The 17,449-nt window shown below is 38.5% G+C and overlaps 1 protein-coding gene across 1 annotated transcript in view; it reads left to right on the top strand.

Annotated features, from left to right (window-relative positions):
* Nucleotides 1-429: 429 nt before the first annotated feature.
* The window catches only part of ccdc178 (coiled-coil domain containing 178), a gene marked incomplete at both ends in the record, with an annotated part of 19,571 nt that continues 2,551 nt past the window's right edge, over nt 430-17,449 (top strand). The window contains 16 exons of the mRNA XM_079447667.1: nt 430-484; nt 1,568-1,704; nt 2,247-2,302; nt 2,506-2,585; nt 3,400-3,603; nt 3,928-4,148; nt 4,353-4,495; nt 5,483-5,636; nt 6,582-6,718; nt 8,437-8,620; nt 9,667-9,729; nt 9,835-9,996; nt 10,298-10,411; nt 10,704-10,849; nt 10,938-11,097; nt 15,102-15,251. Coding sequence (XP_079303793.1) covers nt 430-484; nt 1,568-1,704; nt 2,247-2,302; nt 2,506-2,585; nt 3,400-3,603; nt 3,928-4,148; nt 4,353-4,495; nt 5,483-5,636; nt 6,582-6,718; nt 8,437-8,620; nt 9,667-9,729; nt 9,835-9,996; nt 10,298-10,411; nt 10,704-10,849; nt 10,938-11,097; nt 15,102-15,251 — 2,166 coding nt within the window. The remainder of the gene's footprint in view (nt 485-1,567; nt 1,705-2,246; nt 2,303-2,505; nt 2,586-3,399; nt 3,604-3,927; nt 4,149-4,352; nt 4,496-5,482; nt 5,637-6,581; nt 6,719-8,436; nt 8,621-9,666; nt 9,730-9,834; nt 9,997-10,297; nt 10,412-10,703; nt 10,850-10,937; nt 11,098-15,101; nt 15,252-17,449) is intronic.

The following is a 17,449-nucleotide window of genomic DNA, read 5'->3' on the forward strand; positions in this document are numbered from 1 at the left end:
TTAAAATACATGTTAACATGTTTGCTGTAGTTATTCACTGTGGATTTACATTTATGTCATTTACTGGCAACCGTTTGTTCAAAGATGAATGAACATGAAAGTATTTAAACGATAGAATAACAGCCTCATGCAAAGCATTCTGGGAACCAACAATCCGCATACACTTTTTTCTGTTTTTTCTGTTTTAATTTTAGTTCCCAGAATGCTTTGCATGAGGCTGTTATTCTATGGTTTTTTTCTGTAAAGATAAAGACAAACGGTTGCCGGTAAATGACATAAGTGTAAGTTACTGGCAAACCGCTGCAGTAATACTGTGAACTTCTTTACACACGTATGATCAACAGCATTTTCTCAAACTGTCAAACTGTATATTGACTGATTGATTGATTGACAGTCATTGATTCATGTTTTACCTTCAGATATTGAGGGATGCCTGACATAAAGTTACTCAAACTTCCTTCAGGTGAGGGAGCGTTCCTACCACGTAAATAATATAAATAATCAACCCTATATTAACTTTCTTAAAGGGATACTCCACCCACAAATATCAATTCTGTCATGAATAACGGTCCCTATAGTTGTTCCAAACATGTATGGACTCCTTTGTTCGGTTGAACACAACGAGTGATATTTGGGAATCATTTTAGCAACCAACAGTTCTGAAACACATTTGAGTAATGTTTGGTTCTGTTGAACACAAAAGAAGATATTCTGAGGAATGTAGGAACACAAACCGTTCTGGGACACTTCATTTTCTCCTACTATGGCAGTCAATGGAGCTTCAGAATGGTTGGCTGTTCACATTATTTCAAAACATCTCTCTTTGCTGGTGTTTTGTGAATAATTTGTGTTATTCTAAATAAAAAAATTCATCATCAAATTAATATGACATGAAAATATAACAATGTGGTTCTGCCTCCACTGATGTCACCGGTCTTTCTTTTGTCAATCCCTTCCCTATATGACCACCTGGCCCCAGTCTGGAATCGATAATACAGTCATGTGACAATCCAGTCCATTACAGATTTACAGAAACTCAAGACCCGGCCTACATCCCTCATCAATTATTCTTTGTTTTACATTTACATTTAGCAGAGGATTTTATCCAAAGCGACTTACATTGCATTATCCTATACATTTATACACAGGTATCTCAATCCCCTGAGATCCAACACACAACCTTGTGTTGTTATCTCAATGCTCTTACTACTGAGCTACAGGAAAGCTTTTTACCCTAAAATATGACAGATTATAATAATAAAACAAACTATGCTATTGTGAAACGACCTACGACGCTATTTCATGTTTCTTGATGTATTACACCTGACCCATCAGTTCCGACTTCTGTCTCTTTTCTACTCTGTCAAAATAAATCACACCTTGGCTCTATGGTGGGCTATATGAGACCAGTTTTACTGCACTTATTTTTGTTGTCCTTGTGTTGTTCCAATTGCTTCCAATGTTTCCTCATCTGTAAGTCGCTTGGATAAAAGCGTCTGCTAAATGACTGAATGTAAATGTACAACATTCAAGATGGAAATCTAGATTTGTAAAATCCATGTTTCAGCGCAGGTTGAGATGCAGACAGTTTGCTCCAGTAGGCGACGCAGCTGTGCGCTGGTTAACACTCCGACACCATGTGTGAAGAAAGCGGTGTGTCACATCCAAGAGCTGAAGACAAAACTGGAAAACTGGGGTCAAAGGGTAAAACCATGAATACAAACAGACCCACAGATATTGTGATTTTTATTAAAGAGTAAATCATTTGTGATTTCTAAGGTCCTACTTTGGTTCAACAACAAGTTTACATACAAGTTAAAAAAACACTTTTATTTTCTATTTTCTTTTCTGTTATTTTCTTGACTGACTCGTCCGTGTGATTCCCGACTCCCAAGACAATAACTTTGTAATTCGTTCACTTTCGGCTTTACAGCTTCTGCTGAAGACTGCTGACATCCACACAGCCGCATTACACACCGCATCAAATGCCATTTTAATGGCATTGCAATAGTAACTCTTTAAGAAAAGAAATCTACATATAGCTTTACATACGAACATCATTTGCACACACTGATAAATGTTATTACTGACCAAATCATGAAACCACACAGAGGCAAGATCTTACCTTTGACCCCTAGACGAAGACCAGTAGCAGCACACAGATCACAGGCAGACTGACTGTATCTATGTGTTGGATGTTCTGTGTCTCCTCTCACATTACATAATGAATGTGTCTTCTCTTCTAGGGTGGTAACGCTCATCATGAAACAGAGAATGAAAACAACCACAGTAACATTAGGAAGTGAGCATTATGGGTTTTCCATATCAAATTATTCATCCATTGTAACCATTATTGCAGTAAGAGGCCATTTACGGTCAGCGTTCATTATGTCTGTGTCCATTATACAAGAGTGTTAACATGATATCAGGTGATAACTGTACGCCAATCTCAGGTTAAACAATATTATTTCACTGTTTGTTTATTCATATGTTTTGTGTTTTCAGATGTGTAGCATCTAGCGATGGTAGAGATGAGGATGACACCGCAGAACTGTGTGTTGATGTCTTGGGGATTTGTGCCAAAGGTGATGATGGACTTGAAACATAATATGCATTAAGTTAACCTGGGATTTATTCGTTCTTCTCATTTAAGCTATGCACTGATATGTCCATTTTGGTAATGATATTGTCCGATAACGATAACCGATGATTCTTTAACATAACGTTAACCGATATATTGGCCGATATACAGTATCTAGATATGAATATTACATTCCCTAAGACTGAAACAAAACGCAAAAAGTGCACAACTGCTTTACATGAAAACATTTAAGGTAACCGTTAGATCTCTTTTTCCCCTGAAAATCATGTACCAAATCTACTTTACACTAGTTAAAGATGATCAAACTATAGATGTTCTTCCAGAAGTGTTCTTAACAGATCTCAAGACAGAAAGCATTCAGACAGCAGTCTGATTCAAACAATGCTATGCTATGCTTTTGTTCCTATAATTCAAACATTCATAAATACTGTACCTACATACTGTACCTACATCAACAATGTAAGTGAATGACAGAAAGACAGAACTGTGCTGGATTTGAACTGTGAGGAGCTGAAGAAGTTGAATCATTTATGATTTATCGGCTGTAATATATCGATCTAAATGTTATTATCTGCCGATAACATTAAAAATGACCGTTTATCAGCCACCAACGATATGGCCGATAATTGATCATGCTTCCCTACTTAAGCCGTTATAGATGAAACAATGTGGATTTATTCATGGCCTCATGCTTTTTGACATCACTTTCATTTGCAAAATTTTTAAGATGAAAATTTGAAGCAATATTTTGGGTTGTGTGAAAAATGTCTTGTCTTTTACGACATGTTTGTGAATAGGGAGCGAGCTGTTGACTCCAGGTTGGAGGGACACTGTAGATGTTCTGGCAGAGGTTATGTGTTTGATCGAGCGTCTTGAGTTGGACCGGAGAGATGCAGAGAAGGCCCTGCTGGAGGAGAAGGAGAAAGTCAAGAAACTTTTAAAGAAACAAGACGGCCTCGCTCACTGGAAGCAGCAGGAGTTTCCTATTGCAATGCAGAAAGGTCATCATAATATAATATAGATTTTCTATTAGATTTCTTCTATAAGGTTTCTATTTACTCCCAGCTGTTGTTCTTTGCTCATTCTATTCTATTCTACTCCATTTTATTCCCAGCAGGGCTGTAAGCTCCCGAACCAGACAACGTGTTCTGCAATGTATTTTGACATCAGTTGTCAATAACTATGGCAATTACCAATCAATACCAGTTGTTAATACATTTGACTTATTTCCTTGAGTTTGGATGAAGGTACACGGTTTAAAAGCCACGAAACTTAAAACAAAACCTTTGTTTTTGGATCCGTCCGTCTTGTATTTTCTCCGTCAGAGCGTGACGCCTGCGGCACAGACATTGCTGAGCTGACGTGGCAACTGAAAAGATGGAGAGATCAGCAGCCGCAGGTGAGAGACAGGCTGACCCGCGCCGAGGTGATGAACCACCGTCTGAACGAGGATATTGATTTCATGAGGAAACAAGGGCCGCTTGTGGAGGAGAGACTCCAGACAGAGGAGGAAATCACGAAGCACATCCGAACAACAGAAAGTCAGGTGTGTTTGTTTGGTGGACCTTAAATCAATGAGACACAAATGAAGAAGAGGAAGAGTTTTCAATCGGAGCCAAACAAAATCATTCAATTCAATCTGAAGTGTGTCATTGTTTCGATCATTTTCTACCAAAGTGATTTTACACCCCTTGCTGTATAGTTATGATACCATAAACATTGTCTGTCGATTATCTGTTTGCAAACACAGACCAGCGAGACACTTACGAATGTCTCCCAAGATCTGAAAGAGTTTCAGCTGGAGTTTAAAGAGGAGCAGATCAGAGCCGACCGAGAGAAACTCAACGCCAACAAAGACATTGAAACATTACAAAATCATCTGAGTGACAAACTGTGAGTTACATTGTATCATTCCTACTCCAGTGACATCACATCTACATTTTATTACACTACACGGTCCAGACAGAAGGTGTCACTAAAATGCTACAATCTCCTTCCTCCGATACCAAAGCATCACTTACTTTGAAAATCCATACCATTGACCGATGCCTTTATATCTTTTTATTGCTCACACATTTGCACAAAATTGTTTCGTTCTGCAAAGCAGTGCTATTTTGTGCTTGAATAAAACAAAGAAAAATCTCACATTACATTTTTTAACTTTGTGTACATGTATGTTACGAACTGATGGTAGATGTGTGAAAATATCATTGGGCGGATTTTAAGGATCAGACAATGTATGTTTATATTCCTCATGAATGGACACATGAAAATGAAATTAAAGTCACTATTTTATGTTTTAAAAATAGACATCCCGTCTCCACTTATTGATTATTGTTTCAGGCTTTTGCATTTCATTTCACAGAAATCCTACAAAGTTTGTCGCCTCCCAAAAAACACGTCCTTTATTCTCACATCCATAACGCATGTTTATTTCCCTTTTTTAAAATAGAAAATTTGTTGATAGACCGACATTTTTTGATGTTTAGACTCTATCAACAAGGGTACAGTACAATATAAACAGATGGTTTAGCTGTTTTTGCGGTTCCATTAAACAGTCCTGCGGTGTGATCAATCCAACTGTAAACGCTTCGTCTAGATTAGGTTAGGTTGAAAAGCTTTCTTTGACTTTATAGTCAAAACTGTAGTCCACACAATGGACATATTCTTAAACCGTATAGCTGGAATGCATTATAAATTGCTTTGGATGAAACTGTCCGTCAAAGACACTCACTGTAAACATTGCATCTTTTATCAAGATGAGGCGAGGTTTACAAACATATTCATGAAGGCAAACGCTTTCCTTCCATCTATAATATGGAGCGCTTTATAGACATACTACAGGAGAGACACACAATTTCTCTTTCTCTGCTTTTACAGGAGTGAGTTACACCAGCTGCAGTCACAGTGTGAGATTTTTTACAGAAGCATTAAAAAGTCTCAAGAAAAAGTGAGATTGAGAGACAGCCAAATCAAAGCCGTGCTGCAAGAGATCCGCCAGTTTGAGAGGCAGAACGCAGACAGAAATGATGCCGTCAGTACACATTTACAATCCTGTACATTCACCAGCCACTTTACTGCTTTCAAAACAACATCAATATATTGTTTACTGCTAATTTGATATCATAGCATGTCATTCTATGTCATCTATCACAGTAATACCATGATCTTTTATTAGCTAACTAAGGATATTACTCTCCATCCTTTTTAGGTCATGACCTTAAAAGAAAAAATGGAGGATAAAGAAGAGATATTCACGCAAAGAAAGAAGCAACTATTACAACTTCAGACGCAAATACAAACCACCGTAAGCATATTAAAGCACATTAGAGAATTTGATATCTGATGTTGAGAGGTGAAATGATGTGTTGGAGATGTCAACCCTCGTGTCCTCTGGAGGGCAGGAAAGCCCCACAATTCCTTGCACCGATCTGCCGTGTTTATCCTTGTAGAGCCTCCATTTTGTCTAAGCCCTGATTTCACAATTACAGGTACGCTTGAGCGAACGAGCCGCGGAGCGCTCAGCTGTCTCCTGAGCTGTTTGTTTATTCCTTTTTAAATTTGTATTTCTCTGTTTCTTTTGCAGCTTCTTTTCTGTGTTCGAAAAGTGCGAAAACTTTCCACTGGATTGACATTTGGAATCGAGCTTTGTTTAACCATAGGTGGCGCTGTGTTAGGGTTGAGTTTGTACAAATTGTTTGACGTGTGCAAATGTTTTAAAAAGATTATTTAAATCTGATCAGGTGAAATGGGTCATATATATACACATACTGTATACATACAGTAAATATAACCAAACACTGGCTGATATTTCCTACAAATGGTCTTTTATAGCCTATTTGTATTGTGCACATTAAAAATGAGAGAGATGAGGAGAGATGTTGGATTCAACAATATCACATGAGAAAACAAAAGCTTGATTTTCATCCTGGTACACATAGATTCTGTAAATAAGATGCTGCTCTTTCTCATTTATCAGAAAGGTGAAGGTGATGAGAAGGTCTCTGAATTGAATGCACTCTTGAGTCAAAAGCGACGTGATCTATTGGCCCTGAGAACTGAAAACGAAGATCGCAAACTGGAAATCCAAGATTACAAGAAAAAGATTCGCCAAAGGTTTGTCTCACAATATTCACATCTGCATTTCACCTTGAAATGTGGTGATTTGGCATCAGGGGTGGACTGGCCATCTGGCGTTCCGGTTAGTTCCCATAGGGCCGCTATCGTTGGGGCCGGAACGGATGCTTTGGCCGCTCAGACAGACGTATTATGAAAGTGTGAATGCACAGAACGCCAATGCAAAGACAGGTATGCATGAAACCCACCGCCTGTCGACAGAATTAACCCCCTGCCCTCCTTAACAGAAATGGTGGAGGGCCGATGTGTGCCAAAAAATCCAGGGCTGATTTTTCTAGCCAGTCCATCCCTGGTGGCATCTCACGCTTAAAAAAATACAGACACACACAAAGTGTCGGTGATAAAGACTTTGACACAAAGTTGACTTGATATCTAATGGCTTTAAACATTGAGTCATAGTTCAATAGAGACCTTCTTTAAAAGCTTAGATTTTAGGTTGACTTACAGAATTAAACTGTAAAACTCTTTCTGGGTTAAACTGAAACTTTTATTTTAAAGAGGCTATCAGGCAAGATTTGTTTGCCATACACAAATCTCACCGAAACATAATGCATATAAAAGGGATTTTAGAAGGATAGTTCACCCAAAAAGGAAAATCATTTACTCACCGTCTTGTCATGTCATGTATGTAACCTGTAAACGAGGTATTTTGGAAAATGTGGGCAGTGAATATCTTCTCTTGTGTTCTGCAGAAGAAAGAAAGTTGTACAAGTCTGAAATGACATAAAGGCAAGTAAATGATGACAGAATTGTCGTTTTTGGGTGAACTATGCCTTTAACCCTTTGGAGTCCCTGGTTCAATTATTACGGTTCACGGTGCACGTTATTCCAAAAACTAATGTTGCTCTTGTCTTGTTTTCTTTTCATTCACAAGCTACATTACAGAAGTAAACTGGGCAGCGCACATGTTTCATGTTGACAAAACTGTAGAATGATTGAAATAATGTACGAATCTGGACCTTGCAACCGTTTATACATATTTAGGACAATTTTAGAACTGATTCCATGTCGGCGGTTGAAACCGAAATGACAACATTGAGAAATGAGCTGGAAATGTCTTGTGGTTCATTGGTCTGTTGTGTGAGTGCTGGATTCTTTAATTATCAACACAGAATGTGTGTTCTGCAGATCATGTCATGAAATAACGCAACAACTGTTATTCCACTTCATTAAAAATGTGTAGGTGTGTGTGGCGTCGCCACCAAAATTAAAACGCTGTGAAGCAGCACCATGCACAGCATAAACTAATATAGTATTGGAACGCGCCTGTTTAAATTGTGTTGAATTTGTTTTGTTTATGTCAAATACGGTCACTGTTGTAAACTGATGTTGTAGTAAATGGTCAAAGAAGAGCTGAAGAAAGATGTGATGTGCATTAACAGTCCACCATTGATCAGATTCTGTCATTACCAAAAGTCACTTTGCCAAAGTTGCAAACAGATCATTGTTTTAAAGACGTCCAGCAAATGACTTACTGAAGATGGAACGTAATAACACAATGGTCTTTATTTTAGCACTGGAGTCTTGAGGAAGCGTCCCGTTCTCAAAACGAGTGTATTTTCACTTCTAAATTATGCTGAATGCTGCGCAAGCATCTTTGTGGGCAGTCAGCTCTCAGCACATTGTGTTGTGGCCGTCTCCAGAGACAGGCCGTGGGATGTTTGTGATGTTGTTTGACTGTGGCGCTGTTGTTTCAGTGAACACGCTGCGAGACAGCTACAGGAAGACGGTAAACGCTTGATGCTGAAGATCAAACTGAACGAGGAGCTGAGAGAACAGGCCGAAGACGAACTCGACCGGGTGTCTGACCACCACGCGTGCACCAAAGCTGAGCTGGGCCACCTGGAGCGACTGACGTATCTGGAGGAGCTCGGGAACAGGGTAAAGATTATTACAATTATTTAGCAATGTTACTTGATGATTCCTTTTCAATGCTCAGACACTTGATTGATTGGGTTTTCTTTTAGAATCAACTTCAAACGTTTCTTCTACAATTGCTTAGAGGACATAAAAACAGAATTATATGAGCGTTGTTTAGATGCATGAAGAGCATGGAGGTGTAAAGTTCCCTTTTGACACATATGCGAGGGACGGCGTACAGTGCGGGAGACAGAGTCCACAGAATAGTACGCACGTACTGTAATTCTATTTTTTATTCGTCCATACGGTAAATTACAGTATGTAATGGTACAAGTAGTTCAAATAAACTACATAATTACACAATGCAAATAACCAAACCAAAATAAAAAACCACATCAGCTATACATCTAAAGCAGTAAGAATTGTATCCAGTAGCCCAGATGTCTTAACAGCTTTGCTATTAATACGTATTAATATTAAACAATCATACAAAATCTTTATATCTGTGGAAACCTGGTGGTTAAACTAATTACTACAAGAAATGGAATGCGCATGCGTGACCTGCGTGTCTGTATTTTGAACGTAAGGTAACAGTAGACGCTGCATGAAGGAAAGTTTTTGTCAATTGTACCAAAAAAAAACTTTGCAATATGTGGTAATGCGCATGCGTCTAAACCTGTGTGTACGCCTGTGAGTCGAAGGACGTATACTTTGTAAGGCCATGCGTTCGGCTGTTCGCTTGCGTCCACGTAAAAAAAGAAGTATGCCACAGGCTTTAAGTGAATGTAGATGTAGAGGTAAAATAATCTGGATTTGGGTCAATTTAATGACTTTTGATTACAGACTTTTAATACACACATTGTTGAGATCTCTTCTGAAATTCTAATGTAGACGGTTATCTTACTTTTTATCACCTGAAGAACCTTTTTTCTATGGCATCAAAGAATCTTCTGAAGAGTGATGAGACTGACATAATAAAGAGATCTCATCTGTGGTTTTATGGGATGCTTTGCAATCTGATCCATTTTGATGATTTTATTGTAATGTTTTCTCTTTTTGTGGTTTAGAAACAAATAGAAGTGATGAAGATACAGATAATGGATGAAATGAAGACTTTGGATATTCTCAAGGTGAAATGAAACATCACTAATGAAGAACATTCTAAAACAAATGAAGGGTTGATGGAGTAATGTCAGGATTATTTGTGAACTGAATGTGTTTGTATGGTCTGTAAGGGAGATTTCGCCACTGTTGCAGCTGAACTGAGTCGTGAACAAACACAATGTGAGAGAGTGAAGATCGAGCTACAGAAGAAGTCTGAAGAAGCTTCATCTACAACCGCTCAGCTGGAGGCAAAGGTGGAGAAACTGAGACAGAGCTATACTGAGAGAACACAGGTACAGTCAATCATAGTGAAATAAGCTTTGTGATAATGTTCCTTTAATCTGACATATAACTGTAGTTTATTTGAAATAATTAACATATTCTATATTATTAAAACACCAATGAGTTGAATGCACAACACAAAGTCTAGTAAATGACAAAATGTTAAAAAATAAGGGACATTTATAAAAACAGTAAATTTTTTGTTGACTTTAAGATGCATCGAAGTGATTGATCAGGTACAGTAAACATGGACTGATGTTTGTAAATCATGCATGATTTCTTTATGTTGTTTTTTTTCTCAATTTTTTTCAGACAATTGAAAGCCTAAAAGCAAAACGATGTGATGTGCACGCTGCACATGAACACCTCTCAGATGAGTTTGAGAAGAAGAAGGGTGAACATCAAACGTGTCTTACATCTGTGAAGGTAAAAATGACTCTTAATGTATATCATATATCATTTGAATTGTTAAACCCGTCCTTGTGCACAGTACACAGAGAATGCAAGTAACTACACTTACAGAAGTTAACTTTGTTATTTATTTATTTGTAACATTTAGTACTGTTGGCTTCGCTTAACACGTGTTTGATTGGTCAACTTAACGTCGTTGATTAAAAGGCAAAAGCCTGTAATATTGGACCTAACGTTCAGTTTATGTTAATGACAAGTTAATGAAGTTCTTTTGTTCGTTTTGTTGTTTTGATGTTTGTTATACTAGGAATGTTTCCATGTGGTGTCACTGAGGTCTGAGAAGACGTCAAACAGGATCAAGGAGCTCCGTGTGAAGTCTGATGGCTTAAAGAAAGCTTCAGACATGATGGAGAAAACCGTCAGCGCTATGCCAGAGATCATAGAGAAGCTGAAGTAAGAAATACTGCACATGACGGCTCCACATAGTTATACACAACAGAACAGTTGCTGCTAGAAAATGTGTTTTTATGTCTCGTTTCAGGAGTCTGTTAGATACCGCAGCATTCAAACATGGGACAGCCGCGGCGGTTATGGGTAACTTACGCAAAGACGTGACTTCCTGTGAAGAGAGGAAGTGTCGACGCGTGCAGGTTCACTCTGTTCTGTTTGCTCAGCGTCGGGCTGCCATGAAGGACATCGAGGTTAATTCATATTTTCTATTGCTTACATGCAAAAATACAGTTGAAGTTCTTTTATGTGGGCTGACTTTAGAGTTTGCTTGACATATCAAAGGTTTGCATGTAGACCACTGCATCAGGTACCATCATGATTCACCTGTTCCTGAGACATTCCTCTCCCGGTGCGACACCTCTACACTTATTTCACCAATAATTTGACGACACCTTATAATTTGCCGTCGGAGATAATATGTTATGTTTTGCATGAAACCCACGTATTATCGCTTCATTTTCCGAAGGAAAAAGCTATTTATTGGGGGAGTCGAGATTCGGGATTATGGCCTCAGTCAGAGCCCTGCGCCTGATGAAAGTCTCACATGGCTTATCTAATGTGAAATCGCCATGTGGTATATAGTTTCATTAAACGGTGATCAAGAATGCATTAGTTCAAAACAAGAAAAGGCAATGGGGCTTAATCCGCCATGCGCGCAGAAGCAGCAAACTCCAAACAAGTTGTTGGTGCGAGACAGGAGCCGAATTAAAAGTCCTCCCTCATAGAGGCAGTCTGCCATTAACTTGCTGCAGGGCAACAGAGCAGAGAGTCTCTTTAGACTTCTTACTGGAAACAATAAAGCGCTAGCGAGATTCATCGCCCAATGGAAATGCTTCGTCTTTTAACGGCTTCGACACAGAGAGATTGTGCGGGGATGAAGCCGATTGACCCGAGGCGGGTTTGAGGCGATGCGGTCATGAGATGTTAATGCAGATTTACCTGAACACTGATGCGTAACGGGGAACCGCGTGTCCTTTTGAGAACGTTCAAGATTGGTTGACAAAACAACATTCTTTGGATTGTTATAAAATAATCGTAGAATAAATATTTCTCATTTTTCCATGTTCTTTTTCTTTAAATGGCCTTGAACCCAATTTAACTTGAAATGTTGACTACACTGGCCGTGGCGCGGTGCGGCGCAACTATCGCATTAGAACAAGCCGTATGTAACGTCGCCTCACGTCCGGTGTAGACACGGTGTTAGAACTTTACATTTGAGTTATTATAGTTTTGATTTTAGTTTTATTTCGTTTTTATTAATACTTTAAATTAGCTTTATCGTTAAATTATCAATTTGAGTTCAACTTTGTCATATGCTTTTGTCATTATATTATTTATTTGTTCATTTTTAATATGGCTTTATAAGTTTAATACATTTTAGTTTAGTTTATTATTATAATTGTAATGCTTTAAATGTATTAAAATTTATTCCAAGTTTTGTTAGTATATTTTTCCAATAGTTTTTTAGGTCATTTGACGTTTTATTTTTATTTTTTTATAGAAGTAAACTAAAATAACCTTGCTTTGCATTCCCTGCTCTGACTGTAAAACCTCACGACGATACCGAGTCTCATAAACAATTGCTTACACAATCATCCAAGACACTTTCAACATAACTGGCGGACACAAGTTTTTATCCCCTCATCATATTCTCATGTAGCTTGTTTACTTGATGAAGTCACACGTTCAGTGAGAGGAGAAGCTGTAGGATGCAAAGTGCAAACACCATCAGTTTCTTACGGCCAGTGGAGTGTAATTTGGTCCCATTTACACTCCAGAGGTGCATCATACGGGTTTTGTCAGCACCGCACGCAGTAATTAAGCTTTAAATCAATAGCTTGCATTTGTCATGTTTAGTGGCACTCTCAGCGCTGGGTTCAACTCATCAGTTTAGCGTCGGGTCGTTTTACTGCCCAGACACACTTCATTATTCCTCATTCCCAGGTAGAACAGAGAATCTCTCTCTCTCTCTCTCTGTCTCTCTCTGTCTCTCTCTCTCTCTCTCTCTCTCTCTCTGTCTCTCTCTGTCTCTCTCTGTCTCTCTGTCTCTCTCTGTCTCTCTCGGCCTCGGATGGTGATGGAGGTTTGTGCAGATGATGGGAGGCAAGCAAATCAGACAGTTGTTTATTGTAATTTGTTTACATTCTTGCTCAAGTGTTGCATGATTACTGGTATGATTACTACTTGTTTTTGGTATAAGGTCTTTTATAAATCAGCTACACAATTACACAGATACAGCTGTACAATTATTTCTGGAAAAAGATGATCTGCTGGAGGTGGGCAAGGGGGACGGATCTACAGCACGAGCACACAACACATCATCGCATTAATCCCTTCCTGTTGTTTACATTATTCACGTGTGCACCGATTGCCAACAAAACACAGACATATGACTTAGTTTCACTTACAGCGTGCAGTTCATGTTTGACATCTTTTATCTATCAGTTTCAAACCATCTCCAAACCCAGCGTTTCTATAATTGATGGGCGTACTCTTCTGTGGACGTGGCCTTTCTCTCAGGCTAGTGTGTTGGTGTGGTCTTCGCTTGGTGGATGACATGTGAGAGCAATAAAATCAATAGGATCCCTGTTAGGAAACAGTAGTCCAGATGCATCTTGTAGGCCAGGAGCATAGCTTTGAACTTTATGCGGGCGGCAACAGGGAGCCAGTGTAACCTGATGAAGAGCGGAGTTACATGCGCTCTCTTCGGTTCATTGAAGACCACTCTTGCCGCCGCATTCTGGATCATCTGGAGAGGTTTGATTGTGCAAGCAGGAAGTCCAGCCAGAAGCGCATTGCAATAATCCAGTTTGGACAGGACAAGAGCCTGGACTAGGACTTGCGTAGAGTGCTCCGATAGGAAAGGTCTAATTTTCCTAATGTTGTAGAGGATGAATCTACAGGACCGGGTGGTGCTGGCAACATGACTTGTGAGGTTAAGCCGATCATCGATTACCACTCCCAGGTTTCTGTCTGTGCTGGACAGTGTAATCGTTGATGAGCCTAGTTGAATGGCAAGGTTGTGGTGAATCTTTGGGTTGGCAAGGTTTTTGCAAGGTTTAGCTGCAGGTGATGATCCTTCATCCAAAGCGAGATACTTATCTTGGATAGCAGTCAAATGACATTAAACAAACATTTCCTGAACGGTCTTTAACTCTTTTACTCATTTCATCTTTCAGCTCTAAGGTTGAAAAAAATCAACCAACTATCATCTCACTGAAACACCAGTGCTGTTTTATGGGCATTGTTGGTTTATTTAATATCTGAATGTTGATTTGAGGCTAAAAAATATTCAGGAATGTGATGTTTCCATATAAATGAAGTAGCTGCGCCATCTAGTGGTCACAGTATACTTTTTCTGTTCAATTATTGTTTAAAGTTCCCGTGAACTGGAAGTTGCGGTCTTTTTTACTTCCGCATTTTGACACATTTTGGAGTGAAATGGAATTGAAAAATAGTGGGCGTGGCTTTCATCTTTTTCTGCGATTTGATCGGATGTATAAAAACATAATGTTTGTATAAAAAGTATAAGAACTGGCAGCAGACTGACAGTTGAAGGGGAGGAGTTAACGGATGCCCCGCCCAAGCCATCTAACATACGTCATTTAATATGAAAGCCATTACAGGACGATAGTGCATTTTCAGATTTTAACTGATGAAAAATTTAAAAAGAGAATGACCCGCATTGATAAACTATTTGCAATAAACGCTGCATTATTTCATGAAAAATTGGCATTGTAATTTTTTATTTCACTGGGACTTTAATGAATTATTGCTGATACAATAACAAAGTAGACCTAATATAAACTACTCATGGGGACCTCATCTTATTTGACATTAGTATAAGATATTTGCACAAAGCATCAACCTGTTAGATTAAATATTGTTGAGGTGACTGTCAAACTAATAAACATTAGAACTTATATTTGATACTGATATGCTGGGTAATTATAATAGTTATTTTTGTGTTGCTAAGTGAGAAATAATTATTTTTGACAAACAGTTGCCTGTTTTTAATCATGTAACATTAATTAGGAAAATGAAAGAGTGGAGGCGATTGGGGTTCTGTGTGTCTTTTGGTCCTTGGCCGATCACATGCCTGAAAACTGTCAATCTCTGTCCTGGTTTCTAATGCATTTTATTATAACATGTAGGAGTTTATCAGAGTTTGACAATATCTCATCATCTGTTCCAGGCAAATCTACAGAAAGCACTTGAAGACAACCTGATGTTAGCACAAGAATACACGACGCTACAGAAAGCTTTAATGATAGCCAGACAAGAGGCCGTGTGTGTTTTTGACAAAAGAAACGCAGAAGAGACCTACACCCAAGACCACGAGCAGGTACCAGTCGTCACCACAAACATGCCCAACAGTTTGTGTGTACGTATCACGTCTATCTTCTGCATGTGCGCGTGATACGGCCGTATCTATCAATGGGATCTGAGATAGACAGCCAGCATGCAAAACAGTGATGAGAACAGAGAGGTGTGCTGCGGGCGGCTGTCATAGGTGGTTGGTTTCAGCTGGCCAGTCAGCTAGGAGGCCACTGCAGTAATCTAATCACGATGAGATAAGCTTCGTGACAGCGTCGCTCTGCCGTGCACGTGTGTTTATTCCATCTCACGCTGCAGCCGGAGCAAACGGGAGAATAGCAGATGCAAGCACTCTCTAGATCCTGCGTCTCCGGAACGCTCAGGAAACCCTTAATATGACACATACGTCCATCACTGAGGGATGGGTGGTTTTGCTTGTGTTCATCAAAGCTCCGGTGTGCGAGTGCGGCGTGTACCTGTACAGTGCAGTACATTATTCATTCTCAAACACAATGTAGAGCATCGGAGGCGTTTTTATGTCAGGTATGAAACAACCAGAGTTTGAAATGAGTGAAGTATTACGCTTGATGCACAGGAAGTTATACTAAAAGACAAGCATATCATGTATTGACATTTCAGTATAAGTTAACGCCTGTTTACACCGACAGACTTAAAACTAAAAACTGTTCTCAAACATATTGCTTCAAAAGGTTCTTTAATACCATAGAGGAACCATTTTGGAGGTATGTTTCCAGGAGGAACCTTTAAAGAGAACCTTTAAGATTCTGTCATCATCTTACCCTCATGTTGTTCCAAAACTGCTTATGTGTCTTTATTCTGTTGAACATAAAAGAAGACACTTTGAAGAATGTAGAAAAGCAGACAGCTCTGGGGCACAAACACAACCTGCAAAACGTTCCCCAAAGATAAGAAAGCAACTTGAACATAGAATTTCAAATGATTGTTTTGCATATAGTCAAGTCAAGTCATATATATATATATATATAGTCAACATATTGACTATAAGCAAAACATATAAGGTTATAAAGTCAAAACACAGGTCAAATATCAGACAGACTGTAAATTCGTATATGCAGTGTTAATGAAATAAAACTATAAATACTATATACAAAACAAAATCAGCCTAAACATGTTTATTTTAATCAAAGATTATTTTTAGATTCTCAAGTGAACAGGGTAATCTGAACAAACAATGTTGCAAGATTTAGAAAATTCCCAAGATGCATCACAGCATGTTCAATTCTGTGTTTATTTATTTATTTTTCTTTCAAAGATTAGTGTTTTAGTTCTTGCCGGATTCATTTATGCTTTAGTATTGTTGTTACTGTTAGTTATCTGTTGTGTTTAGAGTTGTTTTATGAAGGTTGAGGTTTGTGTGTTCAATGTTGAGGTGTAAGTACACGACACAATGGCACAACCGGTATAAATGCACAACACAAGCTGTTTGAACAGGTATTTGATCTGTCTGAGGCAGAAATCATGTACAATTGTAGTAAAAGACAAATATATGTGATTTAATTTTAAAGAATAAATCTATATTCTCTATTTATGTTCAGCCATTCATGTTGTTCATTAGGTTAACTTGAACATAATGTTTTAAGTTTGGTTGGACTTTATTTATCCCAGAAACGTTCTTGTGATCGGTTGCCTTGTTATTTGAACTCAACTATTTGTCATTTTTCCTTCTATGGTAGTCAATGTTTCCCCAGAGCTGTTTGCTTTCCTACATTCTTCCAAATATCTTCTTTTGTGTTCAACAGAACAAAGAAATGTGTACAGATTTGGAGCAACTCGAGGATGAGTTAATAATGACAGAATTCTTTTTTACTTTTAAACGTCGCAACACTATTTCTGTTTCACAAAAACGTCTTTGTATCAGATAAAAGTTCTGATTATAAATTGTTCTATGGCGTGGCCGGGAAGAACCTTTTGAAGACCCCTTTTTAAAACACTAAGAAACAAGACCATCAGATGTATGGATGAATGTATGTTTGTATTCAAATCTTACAATGAAAAGTCTTGCCTGGTGGTTAGAGCGTTGGGCTTCTGATCAGAAGGTTCCCGGTTGGAATCTCAGTGCCAGAAGGTCATGACAGTAATGTGCCACTGTATACAAAAAAACTCTTGTAAGTTGCTTTGGATAAAAGCGTCTGCCAAATGAATAAATGTACATTTTATTTATAGGCGCCTTACTGACACTCACGG

Source organism: Barbatula barbatula (assembly GCF_947034865.1).
Source record: "Barbatula barbatula genome assembly, chromosome: 23".
Classification (NCBI taxonomy): Eukaryota; Metazoa; Chordata; class Actinopteri; order Cypriniformes; family Nemacheilidae; genus Barbatula; species Barbatula barbatula.